At 45.2% G+C, this 14,192-nt stretch overlaps 1 protein-coding gene across 1 annotated transcript in view; it reads right to left on the bottom strand.

Annotated features, from left to right (window-relative positions):
- The window catches only part of ADAMTS18 (ADAM metallopeptidase with thrombospondin type 1 motif 18), a 149,012-nt gene that overhangs the window by 73,890 nt on the left and 60,930 nt on the right, over window positions 1-14,192 (bottom strand). The window contains exon 6 of the mRNA XM_027513673.1: window positions 1,578-1,860. Within this exon, the coding sequence (XP_027369474.1) occupies window positions 1,578-1,860 (283 nt within the window). The remainder of the gene's footprint in view (window positions 1-1,577; window positions 1,861-14,192) is intronic.

Below are 14,192 nucleotides of genomic sequence, written 5' to 3'. Positions count from 1 at the left end.
CAGTCATTATAGTGAAGTCAGCACTCCACAGAGAAAAATGAAATGATCAAATCATTTAGAGCTCAATTTAAAACCTCAATTGGCCATTTTGATAAATGACTCTGAGTTTCAGTTTCCTTATCCATGAAATGAGGATCATATCTAATCATAAAGCTGCTTTAAAGATTAGCTTTTATATTTCATATCAAGTATGTGTCATGGCCACTACGAATATCATCACTATCCTTAATACCACTAGTATTACAAATTCACGCCAAATAGATGTTCCTTAAAAAGGATATTTCAGTAATACCAAATCCCCGAAACCAATTCAAGTGCTAGACACTGTCTTTCACGACTGCTAGTGATCACCCACTTCCTCTGCTCCTGGGTACCACCCAGCTGCCCTGCCCAACTACGTAGTCACACGCTGCTCACGGCTCTGGAGACTGTGAAATGCGGCTGGTGCCACGGAAGGAATGGGATTTTTAATTTTGTTTCATTTTTATTAATTTTACTTTATATTTAAAAGACAGTATTTGATTCAGCTATTTAAAAACTTTATATAGGGAACAATTTGACTGTGTAAGTCTACTTCTCACCTTTAAGTTTTATAAAATCTAGATACAGATTAAGCATTTCTGGTGAGAATTTACTGTCTGATTTGGAATTGTTCTCTAAGTGTAAAATAAATGGATTTCTAAAATTTAATATGAAAAAATAATATAAAATACATCATTTAAATTGGTACTTCATTGGTTATATTGATGACATACTGAGATGATATTTTGTATATACTGGGTTAATAAAATATATCATTCATGCTAATTTACCTATTTAAGCATTTTTTAATGTGGCTACTAGAAAATTTTAAATTACATATGGGGCTGATGTTATATTTCTGTCGGACACTGCTGGTATGGAAAATGCAGTGTGCCCAGGTCACAAGCCAAGTCCAAGGCTTCTTATGTTCCATCACCACCTCCAATCAGGTGCCAGTGTTCTCATTAACTGGGAAGTCTGTTGAATTAGTTGCTCAGTCATGCCTGACTCTCTGCAACCCCATGGACTGTAGCCCACCAGGCTCCTCTGTCCATGGAATTCTCCAGGCAAGAATCCTGGAGTGGGCTGCCAATCCCTTCTCCAGGGGATCTTCCCGACCCAGGGACTGAACCTGTGTGTCTTGCATTGCAGGCAGATTCTTCACCATCTGAGCCACCAGGGAAGATTCAAATCTTCAAAAGGAATACCTAACCATACCTGGGAATTCACCTCTGATCTCTCTCATCATTTGGAAGACTAGGTCCTTTTCTCATACAGAAAAGATACAGAAACTAAAATAATATTGGGACATACAATTAAAAAGATATTAAAAGAGGGAAAAAAATCTTTCCAGTTTAACTGAAAAAAAAAAAAAAAACAGGATCCCCTAGTTTTTGTCTGACAGGGGTGATTTCTGGCTCATCTCCAAGATTAACTTCAGTGGGGGCTGAGCATAGCCCAGTTTTAACCTGCAAAGTCAGCACACCCAGTGATGCTTGGGAAAACCCATCGAGGGCCCAGAGAGGAAGAGAACAAGAAAAGGTTTCCTTACATACATTTCTTGCGTCGTCCACAAAAATGCTGCTTTTGCAACCTTCCATGATGCTGTTCTCTCTCTGGACTCCAAGAGGTGTGGGGAGTGTGACTTGGGGGGTGACCCGCGGGGTTCCGGCCAGAGCTCAGGTAGCCGTGGCAACGCCGGATCTTCTCCTCCGCAGTCCTTTTGTACAGCACGTGAGGATGGTGGCCTGCGGGGGAGCTGTAGTTGTGTTCCTGGGCCAGGAGTTGAGGTAATGGCGAGATGAGGAATTCATTTTTTTGTGTCCTTATGAGGCCTGACTAAAAAGCCAAACACAAAGGAAACATTAGGGATTCCTTGCATCCCTGTTTTGCGTGTGTAGATTTTCAGCAACTTCCTGTGTGCAGGCACCGCCCTAAGTACTGGGCACGGGCAGTATCATTTTATCTGCACCATGAGCAGCTGCCACTGTTATTACCCCCGTTTCACAGGTGTGAAAACTGAGGCTAAGACAGTAAGTAGGAAAGCTAGTATTGGTACCTAGAATTCTCTACTTAGTGGGGCAGTGCTGTTAACTTCTATTCTAGGCATCTAATCTCGATGTTTGGGACTGAAGGGCTGAGTCACGTGACATTCTGGGATTCTCCATACTTAGGACAGGGCAGATACCATAGTCAACACTGGACATGGTGGTGTATTTAAAAACAGCCCCACCCTCCAAGAGCTTATGGTATAGACAGTAAAAACAAAGACATTCCATCTTGACTTCATAAGTGCTCAATAAAAGAACTAGCAAGGATGGGAGAGAGAGGAGTGAGTAAATCTTGGTTATCTTCAAGTGAGGGTCTGGAGAATCCAAAGGGTTACACCAACATGAACAGACAGATGAGCTCAATCAGGAAGAAAGAGGAGACCAGGACAAGCCCATCCAATCACAATGTCACTTTCAAGTTCACGGCACAATATGTTTTTGTACCTGAAATTTCAGACACAATACACCCCTGCCTTCCCCCAACATGCATTGTACTCTCTCTTCTCTGCATTTGTTCAGGATTTCCCTGATCCCCAGGCACTCCTGCGAAAAGTGTGGTCTATGGACCAGCAGCCTCAGCCTCACCAGCATGCTGGTTAGAAATGTGGACTCGCAGGTCTCTCCCCAGACCTGCTGACTCAGAATGTATGTAGATCCCTGGGTGATTTGTCTGCCCATTGACACTTGAGAAGCACTGATACAGGCCAGCAGGGCTTCCCAGGTGGCACTAGCTGTAAAGAACCCGCCTGCCGATGCAGGAGACATAAGAGACGTGGGTTTGATCCCTGGGTGAGGAAGATCCCCTGGAGGAGGGCATGGCAACCCACTCCAGTACTCTTGCCTGGAGAATACCATGGACAGAGGAGCCTGGCAGGCTGCAGTCATGGGGTCGCAAAGAGTCAGACACGACTGAAGCGACTTAGCACGTATGCACACACGCATAACACAGGCCAGGAGCTCTTAAACTCTGTTGAATGTAGGAATGCCTGCAGATCTTAAATATGTGCACACACACACATACAGGGTCACTCACTCCCAGGCGGAATTCCATCCTATCCAAGAGTGACTCTTGTGATTCATGCGTCAGAATTTTTTCAACTGCCTCAATGGTTATCCCAACGTACAAATGAGTTTATGACCTAGGTCCTACCTTCCTCAGGTGCAAAACAGAGAGAAATTTTCCTCCCCAGACACCTAATAAGGAGAGATAAAGTAACCACTGCAGAAACCCTTTACACACTTTCAGTCCCAGTTTAGATGACTGACGATGACGCATGATTGAATCAACCCACATTCACTGAGCGCCAGCGAGGTGCTACGCTCTTGGGTAAGGGCTAACACACACCTGGGCAGGAAACACACACGCACACATACGCAGGGCATGCGGCCTACTGGGGAGCCAGACGTGAATAGTCAAGAATGTAAGGGGGTGAGGCCAGGTTACCAAGGGAACAGAGAGAGGTGTGGGGGCATCACCAGGGGTGTCCCTAGGCCTAACTGTAACCCTCTGTTAGGATTCAGCTTCTCCCTCCTAAAAGGAGCCCCGGGATGTATGTGTGATCCTGATTTTCCTTTCGGTTTAGGAGTCTGCTGCCTTCCTAAAGACTGTCTCGTGGGGACTTCCCTGGTGGTCCAGTGGCTAAGAGTCTGTACTTCCACTGCAGGGGGCACAGGCTCGATCCCCGGTCGGAGACTAAGATCCCACCTGCCATGCAGTGCTGCCAAAAAAAGAAAAAAATCCTCAAACAAAACAAAACAAAAAGCCCCACCAACAAACAAAGAAAGACTGCCTTGTGGTCTGTAGTGCCAGCATGACGCTTGCCTTTGTTCAGCAGATACACACTGAGTATCTAACTCATAGCCCAGATTCAGGCCTTGGCACAAAGAGAAGCAGAAAGTCAGGAGACAGTCCACATTCATGCTCTCGTGGAGATGATGGGACAAGTAATCGGCAACAAAAATTTGAGGAGGTAAAATCTCACAACCCCAGAAATCTTGCCCATCTGCTGTACCTTCACTCAGGCTGGATCTCAGCGCAGTTCGCCCTCTCTGCCCAGCCCAGTGCCAAGCTGCAGCCATGCTCATCCCTCGTTTGGGCACTCTACCACGTCTTCCAAATCCCCCTCGTCTTCTCCACTACAATCCCCCGACACCGGCCAGCATCCTCGGCCAAGAGCATCAGCTCACACGTGCTGACATCCCTCTCAGACCTGATTCCCTTTCCCCGGGTCACAGACCCCTCCATCATCTGCCCCCGCTGGAGCCTGGCAGCTGGGTCTGCCCTCCTCTCCTTCCTACCGTTCTGAACGGACACTTCTGTGGCTTCTTGAATCAACAAATCCTTCACCTGAAGGGGTGAAAGCAGCATTTGCCACCCCAAATGCACCTCCTGGGCATGAGGATTAGCCTGAGCTGGTTAAACAGCAGGCACCAGAGGAGCTCTGGGCAGCCAGCAGATGGGAGCCTTTTCTGAGAGCATTTCCCCTCAAAGGGAAATCTCCATGTGTCAGGCCAGGGGTGGGGGCTCCCTGTTCTACCAGCAAGGAGAGGTTGAGTGCGACTCCAGAAACTTTTATCTACTGAGAAGTTTCCACTTTAAATGTGTGTGACAACCGTACCCTTACTTACTGGGCTTTGCCTGACAGGCTCACGTAACTGCCACCTACTCGGTTCTTTCTTTGGTTTTTAGGTGTTTAAGGGGGGTGGCTTCGGTCTTCTGGGGGAATTATTCAGCTTTCCTGGGTCTCTCTCATGTACACAGGAGGTATGTGAAGTGTTGGTCGCTCAGTAGTGTCTGATGCTTTATGACCTCATGGACTGTAGCCTGCCAGACACCTCTGTCCATGGGATTCTCCAGGCAAATACTGGAGTGGGTTGCCATGCCCTTCTCCAGGGGATCTTCCCAACCCAGGGATCGAACCTGCGTCTCCTGCATTGCAGGCAGATTCTTTACTGTCTGAGCTACCAGGGAATAACATGTATATAATAATATACATGTTATTAAACATCTATCTGCTTTTTTCCTGTTAATCTGTCCTTTATTACAATGAGGACGGGGTCCAGGAGGAGGGGTTTGTTGGTCACAGCCAAGAACCTAGAGGGTAAAGGGAAAATTCTTTTCGTTGTCTACACACTCTTAATCAATTTTGCACATCCTTTTCCTATGCCCGGCCACCTTCTTCCCCCAGAGACTCACTGGTGTGGCCTTCTGGTGCTTTTTGCTTTTGTCTCAGATTAAACAACATCTTCCCAGACAGACAGGAGTCAGCACCCTATTGAAAACTACCCTTCCTCACTTCCAGCTACAGTTTATGTGCTGTGCATCCATCTTCAATGAAGGAAACAAAGAAGATGCAACCTTCCTATCACCTCTGACAGAGTTTGAACATCCACACTGTATATGGGCATCCCTGGCGTACGCCACACATCATCAGTCAATAAATAGATGGCTATCAGCCCACAGACATGTGTCGGATAAGCAAACAAGTCACCTGAAAAATCTCAGAATGGAGCGGATGCTGAAGCTGGGCATGCCAACATCCTCCTCCCTTTCCAGTCAGGGAAACCAGAGCTAGGAAGTGACATGCTCAAATGCATAAACACCATGAACTCTTTCTCTCTTACAGATGTTGTAAGCAGACTGATTACAGGTTTCCCAGAGAAATAGAACCAGGCGTGGCTTTCTTGGCATAAGAGAAGCCATTTTGGCCTAAGGCGTTCTGTGATCTAAGCCCAGTCACCGTGCTTGCCCTTGAACAGGTCTTGGGAGTCAGTGATCTTACAGGAATAAGGAAATGCAGGCGGTCAAACAACAGTGCAGTGACAAAGCAGGGTCTCAGTTCCTCCTCAAGGGGTTGTATAATTTTTATCTTTGAGGCCTACGGGATTGAAGGCCCCCACCCAGGTGCAGGATGGAATGATGACGTTGACCCTCTTGACTTCAATCAACTAAAGCATGGACCTTGGCCTCAGTTCTATACTGAATTCTTCTCTGCCCAAGCTCCCTAATGAATATGCATGTACTATTAGCTTCAAATTCTCCAGTTTTGCTGTTCAGGGAAAGATCCCTGCAGAGAAGGCAATGGCACTCCACTCCAGTACTCTTGCCTGGAAAATCCCATGGACAGAAGAGCCTGGTAGGCTGCAGTCCATGGGGTCGCACAGAGTCAGACATGACTGAAGCGACTTAGCAGCAGCAGCAGCAGAAAAATCCCTGATGCTTTGGGAAAGATCCCTAGTGCGCTGCTTACTTGCTGCAAATAATAATAAATCCTTTCTCCCCATCTTCTCCCAGCGTGGCTGGGACTATTGGCTCGATATCCACCAAGAGGCAAACCCAGTTTTGGGGGAACAGTGTGAAGCCAGGAGCCCCCCTGTAACCCCTATTTAAACCTCAGGGCCACCTATGGGGCTCTCAGCTGGAAGTCCAGGTAGAATTCAGGCCCCCCTGTTTCTGAGCAGGGCCCTCACACCTCAGCCCTGGGGCCCAGTGCCCTCACTTCTCCAAGCTGCGTGAAGACAAAAGACCCCATTTACAGCCCAGAGGACAGAGTGAACAGTTAAAGGGGAAAAAAAAAATAGTGAACTATCCATGAAGGCCCTCCAGCCTTACTAACTTCCTGACTTGGTTCAACTCATATCAAAGGCTTAAGCCACTCAACTGCCTTAACTGGAGGAACCGGTTTGGAAGCTTTCTCTTTACTCCTTATTTCTTGAGAACTATAGGCATCTGAAATGCAGAGTGACTTCTGCACTAAGAAAGCAATTTTTAAAAAATGGCCTCTTATGTTGGGACCAACGCACGAGGCCCAAACAGCCCTCCATATTTAATCCAGTTTTGGGCGACGAGGACAAAACTCCAGAACGATTCTTTATAACAAAACGAGGATTTTACAGAGCTGCATGTTAAGGAAGAAAAATGTTCCTTTTTGGGAGTTCAGTCTGATGGAAAATAATGGAGTCTAACCCAAAATACTTTTTATGGTTTAAAACATAAACCTAGCACCTCTAAGAGGAGCCAGCTATTAACTACAGAATGTGTGAAGCATTTTGAGTGACTGAACACATGCGATGTTTTAGACAAAATGTGGCCTGGAAGACAAGACCTCTGGTCCCAACAGGCTTCCAATTAAGTGGGCAAAGCAGGGCTGAAACAAGTGAGATCACGAGCAAACGTTCCGTTGTGTCCAGTGTGGAGGGAAAAAAGCAGGACTCTGTGAGCGAAAGTGAAGGTCGCTCAGTCGTGTCCGACTCTTTGCAACCCCGTGGACTATACAGTCCATGGAATTCTCCAGGCCAGAATACTGGAGTGGGGAGCCTTTCCCTTTTCCAGGGGATCTTCCCAACCCAGGGATCGAGCTCGGGTCTCCTGCATTGCAGGTGGATTCTTTACCAGCTGGGTGACAAGGGAAGCCCATGATTCTATGAGAGAGAGAAGATCAAAGAGTGAGAGGAGAGGAGAGACTGATTTTGGAAGTTTTTAAATATTTTTTAAATTGAAATACAGTTGATTTACAATGCTTTGGGTGCATAGCAAAGTGATTCAGTAATATACACATGCATACACACACATATATGCACATATGTATGTGTGTGTGTTCAGTTGCTCAGTCACGTCCAGCACTTTGTGACCCTATGGACTGTAGCCTGCCAGACTCCTCTGTCTATGGAATTTCCCAGGCAAGAATACTGCAGTGGCTGGATGTTCAGTCCTTGGAGGAGGCATGGCAACCCACTCCAGTACTTTTGCCTGGAGAATCCTGTGGACAGAGGAGCCTGGAGTACTACAGTCCTTGGGTTGCAAAGAGTCGGACAGGACTGAAGTGAAAGCATGCACCCACAGTAAATGTAAACATAAAATAATAGAGTCATGGCTTTTGAAAAAGAAAATTAGAGACTTGAGCATATATGAGGAATAGAGAGACAGACTCCAGGTGAAAAGCCGTGGAACTATTTCTGGTCTCATGGCCAGAGATGAGTCAAAGTCTGGTGACACTATGCTAGAGCATATGGCCCCTAATCACTTCCTCAGTTCTCTGTAAAGTGCGTCATGCTAAGAAACTGAAATAGAATTTTCTGCCATCTGCATCTACACACGCGGAGCTGGTTTAACAGACAACCGGGACAGGCCCTCACATGTGGACACATTTTGGAAAAAGAATGTGTGTTCAGGATTCCACAGTACTGTCAAAGGGGAAAAAAGTCTCCTATACTTTGGGACAAAAAAAAAAAACCCAAAATAGTTATGTCAACAAAAATCTAGCATTTCTCATCCATTCATTCATATTAATATGAACATCAGCATGACTCCAATACAAAAACAATGTGGAAGGGGATTTATGCTTTCCAGATTCATATACACAGCAATCTTTCTTAAAAATCTGTGAAGCCCAGTCCAGCAACATTTAATCAGATGCCATCAGTATGCTCACACTGCTCACAGCCTGGTGACTGGGGTATGAAGCTAACAAGAGCCACAACACACAGTATCTTCAACCCAGTGAAGTGCCCTTTCCAGCTTTTATCTCCTGAGGAAGTTTACATACCTCTCAAGAACAAACCTCTCATTTCCCGAGTCCCAGATTTATAGAAGGAGAGTAATAGCATCTCCCTTGGCAGGTTTTTAGAGAATTAAGTGAGTTAACACTTTTAAAGTGCTAAAAGCAGTGCCTGGCACAGAAAACACTCAAAGTGTGTTTATTGTTACAATGATTATATTTGATCAGATGAGGGACGAGAGCCTTTTTCTAAGTGTGTATTATAACTGTCCCCTTCAATGGGACCTGCAACCCTGGGAAGTGGTATCAGTGTTCCGTTATTGATAAAAACAATGAAAGGATTAAATGCACACATGCTCAAAAACGCACTCAGTTTGAGTAAGTAGCCACGATCTGTGTTTCAGCATTTATAAATTAATCCAAGTGGTTTAACCACGATCCCCGCCAACCTGTCTTCCTTTCTGGCCCCATCTGGAGGACTGTTTCACTGTTTCCTGCATACCAGACCCTCTGCAGAGCATTCTACCTGCAACATCTCATCGGACTCTCACAACAGTTCTGTCTGATGGGTGCTTTACCTCTCGTATTCCAGGGCCGTCTGAGCACTCAACCTTTCCTCAGCCTTAAACACTCTTCCTATTTGTTGTTCTTTAGTCGCTTCCGTCGTGTCCAACTCTTTGCAACTCTATGGACTGTAGGCCGCCAGGCTGCTCTGTCCATGGGGTTTTCCAGCAAGAGTACTGGACTGGGTTGCCGTGTGCTCCTCCAGGGGATCTTTAGGACCCAGGGGTTGAAGCCATGTCTCCTGCATTGGCAGGGGGTTTTATTTACCGCAGAGCCACCAAGGAAGCACACACATCCTATTAGGAGTCAGGAAAAGTTCCAGAAACACTGAATTGAAATGTACTAAGAGAGTACAACTTAAATGTTCACACACACACACACACACAGGTAAACAGGTAAAGTGACGGACATATAAACTAATGGGGGGAACAACTATGTCACAGCTGTGGATGTCAGGGTATGTAGTGCTCAACTCTTTGGGAGAGGTAGACACAGATTAATACGGAAGAGAAACCACATCTTCCCAGCCCTCAGACAGCTAATTATGCTCAGTCGTGTCTGACTCTTTGTGACCCTTTGGACTGTAGCCTGCCAGACTCCTCCATCGATGGGATTTTCAGGCAAGAATACTGGACTGGGTTGCCACTTCCTCCTCCAGAGGATCTTTCTGACCCAGGAATCAAGCCCACGTCTCCTTCATCTCCTGCACTGCAGGCAGATCCTCTACCCCTGAGCCATCGGGCAAGCCTATACGTTGACAACCGACAGGAAGGACAGATGACGAAGCCGCATAGCCCTTACAGGCAGTGCAATCATGAAGATCAAGGCAGGAGCCATCTGATAGCCTCGCATCATGGGATCCTCTGTTGTGGCCCGCCCTCAAGAATCAGATCATTTCAAAGGAAGCTTAAGGAAGGATGCCATTTGGCAAGCACGTGACTGCTGTAACGGCTGTTGGGTAATTGTGAGGGTCCAAGTGGAGAGAGCTGGCATGTCTGGGTTTCACAGAAACCAGACTGGCAGCAAACTTCACGTGGGACCATGCGGCCAGCCCTTCCCCCACATCACCAGAGGCTTTGGTGCAGTGTCTGTTAGTAACAGTCCTCCTCCTTCACACATCACGTCAGCATCCTCTGGAAGATGAGGGAGGAGCGTAGGCTAAATGTCTGGGATGAGATGCTCAGAACTAACATCCAAGTTGTGTTTTTAATGGCAATTTCAGAATCCAAATCTGTGTTCCCAAGCTCAATACTCCATCTTCTTCGAACAGCACCCTACTGGCATTCACATTTCGGTTGCATTACAATTTTCACAACATTGACCTTAGAGTTCCAGCTCAGTCCTGTTTCACCCCAGGTGGAGAGTTAAAGGAGTGGTCTCCTATTTCACCGCTCTGTTGGCAATCCCTATCCTCTGCTGCTCTGAAAACACTTTTCTCAAGCATCAGTTTGAAGAGGTTCACATTCAAGTTGTGTTATCACAAGATAAGTGCTGGAACAAGGAATGTGGGATTCACACCACTTTAGTCTAGGCCACTCTAAAGACCAAAGATGGATGGGTCATGGTGGAAAGCTCTGACAAAACGTGGTCCACTGGAGAAGGGAATGGCAAACCACTTCTGTATTCTTGCCTGGAGAACCCCATGAACAGTATGAAAAGGCCAAAAGATAGGACACTGAAAGATGAACTCCCCAGGTTGGTAGGTGCCCAATATGCTACTGGACATCAGTGGAGAAATAACTCCAGAAAGAATGAAGGGATGGAGCTAAAGCAAATCAACACCCAGTTGTGGATGTGACTGGTGATGGAAGTAAAGTCCAATGCTGTAAAGAGCAATATTGCATAATAACCTGGAATGTTAGGTCCATGAATCAAGGCAAATTGGAAGTGGCCAAATAGGAGATGGCAAGCGTAAACATCGACATTTTAGGAATCAGCAAACTAAAATGGACTGGAACGGGTGAATTTGACTCAGATGACCATTATATCTACTACTGTGGGCAGGAATCACTTAGAAGAAATGGAGTAGCCATCATGGTCAACAAAAGAGTTCGAAATGCAGTACTTGGATGCAAACTCAAAAACGACAGAATGATCTCTGTTTGTTTCCAAGGCAAACCATTCAATATCATGGTAATCCAAGTCTATGCCCTGACCAGTAATGCTGAAGAAGCTGAAGTTGAACAGTTCTATGAAGACCTAAAGACCTTCTAGAACTAACACCCAAAATATATGTCCTTTTCACTATAGGGGCCTGGAATGCAAAAGTGGGAAGTCAAGAGATACCTGGAGTAACAGGCAAATTTGGCCTTGGAATATGGAACGAAGCAGAGCAAAGGCTAATAAAGTTTCGCAAAGAGAAAGGACTGGTCAGAGCAAACATCATCTTCCAACAACACAAGAGAAGACTCTACACATGGACATTACCAGATGGCCAATACCAAAATCAGACTGATTATATTCTTTGCAGCCAAAGATGGAGAAGCTCTATACAGTCAGCAAAAACAAGACTGGGAGCTGACTGTGGCTCAAATCATGGATTCCTTATTGCCAAATACAGACTTAAAGAAAGAAGGGAAAAGCACTAGACCATTCAGGTATGACCTAAATCAAACAAACACCTTACAATTATACAGTGGAAGTGAGAAATAGATTCAAGGGATTAGATCTGATAGATAGAGTGCCTGAAGAACTATGGACAGAGATTCATGACATTGTACAGGAGACGGGGATCAAGACCATCCCCAAGAAAAAGAAATGCAAAAAGGCAAAATGGCTGTCTGAGGAGGCCTTACAAATAGCTGAGAAAAGAAGAGAAGTGAAAGGCAAAGAAGAAAGGAAAGATATACCCATTTGAATGCAGAGTTCCAAAGAATAGCAAGAAGAGACAAGAAAGCCTTCCTCAGTGATCAGTGCAAAGAAATAGAGGAAAACAATAGAATGGGAAAGACTAGAGATCTCTTCAAGAAAATTAGAGATACCAAGGGAATATTTCATGCAAAGATGGGCACAATAAAGGACAGAAGTGGTATGGACCTAACAGAAGCAGAAGATATTAAGAAGAGGCGGCAAGAATACACAGAAGAACTGTACAAAAAAGATCTTCATGACCCAGATAATCACGATGGTGTGATCATTCACGTAGAGCCAGACATCCTGGAATGTGAGGTCAAGTGGGTCTTATGAACAAAGCTAGTAGAGGTGATGGAATTCCAGGTAAGCTGTTTCAAATAAAAGATGATGCTGTGAAAGTGCTGCACTCAAGATGCCAACAAATTTGGAAAACTCAGCAGTGGCCACAGGACTGGAAAAGGTCCATTTTCATCCCAATTCCAAAGAAAGGCAATGCCAAAGAATGTTCAAACAATTGCACTCATCTCAAACACTAGCAAGGTAATGCTCAAAATTCTCCAAGCCAGGCTTCAACAGTATGTGAACCAAGAGCTTCCAGATGTTGAAGCTGGATTTAGAAAAGGCAGAGGAACCAGAGATGAAATTGCCAACATCCACTGGATCATCGAAAAAGCAGAGTTCCAGAAAAACATCTACTTCTGCTTTACTGACTACGCCAAAGCCTTTGACTGTGTGGATCACAAAAAACTGTGGAAAATTCTTAATAGATGGGAATACCAGACCACCTGACTTGCTTCCTGAGAAATCTGTATGCAGGTCAAGAAGCAACAGTTAGAACTGGACATGGAACAACAGACTGGTTCCAAATCAGGAAAGGAGTACGTGAAGGCTGTAAATTGTCACCATGCTTATTTAACTTATATGCACAGTACATCATGAGCAATACTGGGCTGGATGAAGCACAAGCTGGACTCAAGATTGCCGGGAGAAATATGAATAACCTCAGACACCACACTTACGGCAGAAAGCGAAGAAGAACTAAAGAGCCTCTTGATAAAAGTGAAAGAGGAGAGTGAAAAAGTTGGCTTAAAACTCAACATTCAGAAAACTAAGATGATGGCATCTGGTCCCATCATTTCATGGCAAATAAATGGGGAAACAATGGAAACAGTGAGAGACTTTATTTTCTTGGGCTCCAAAATCACTGCAGATGGTGACTGAAGACATGAAATTAAAAGAGTGTGCTCCTTGGAAGAAAAGTTATGACCAACCTAGACAGAATATTAAACAACAGAGACATTACTTTGCCAACAAAGGTCCATCTAGTCAAAGCTATGGTTTTTCCAGTAGTCACATATGGATGTGAGAGTTGGACCATAAAGAAAACTGAGCACTGAAGAATTAATGCTTTTCAACTGTGGTGTCTGAGAGTCCCTTGGACTGCAAGGAGATCCAACCAGTCCATCCTAAAGGAAATCAGTCCTGAATATTCATTGGAAGGACTGATGCTGAAGCTGAAACTCCAATACTTTGGCCACCTGATGCGAAGAACTGACTCATTAGAAAAGACTGATGCTGGGAAAGATTGAAGGTGGGAGGAGAAGGGGACGACAAAGGATGAGATGCTTGGATGGCATCACCTACTCAATGGACATGAGTTTGAGTAAGCTCCGGGAGTTGGTGATGGACAGGGAAGCCTGGAGTGCTACAGTTTATGGGGTTGTGAAGCTCAGTCCATGAGTGAGCAACTAAATTGAACTGAACTCTAAAGCCATCCCTCGGTAGCCTGTCTATTCATCGGCCACCCTCTTCTACTGAACGGCAGGTACGATGGCTCCGATGCTAGTCCATCAACAAGACAGCCAACCCTTCCCAGGGCTGTGGTGAGTGCTGTCTGGTTGTTTCAAATGATCTCTTCTCAGTTACTTCACTGTATTTAGTGTTTTTTGCCTAAGGGTGATCTCTTCAAACTATTCTATAAAAACAAAGCCGACCTTGTCATTCTTCATTTAGTTTCATTTTTTTGTACAGTTCTGATCCCTACTTGATGGTCTATCGTGTAGCTGTTTGGGTATCTGTTTATTGTCTGTTATTCTTATTAGCTTCCTAAAGCCTAAGTCTTGTCTCTCTTGCTAATTTTCATGTGACCAGTGTTTACCACACAATTGTAAAAGTGAAAGTGTTAGTCACTCAGTCGTGTCTGACT

The sequence above is a fragment of the Bos indicus x Bos taurus genome, chromosome 18 (assembly GCF_003369695.1).
Source record: "Bos indicus x Bos taurus breed Angus x Brahman F1 hybrid chromosome 18, Bos_hybrid_MaternalHap_v2.0, whole genome shotgun sequence".
Lineage (NCBI taxonomy): Eukaryota > Metazoa > Chordata > Mammalia > Artiodactyla > Bovidae > Bos > Bos indicus x Bos taurus.
This window is presented reverse-complemented; position numbering and strand designations above follow the sequence as displayed.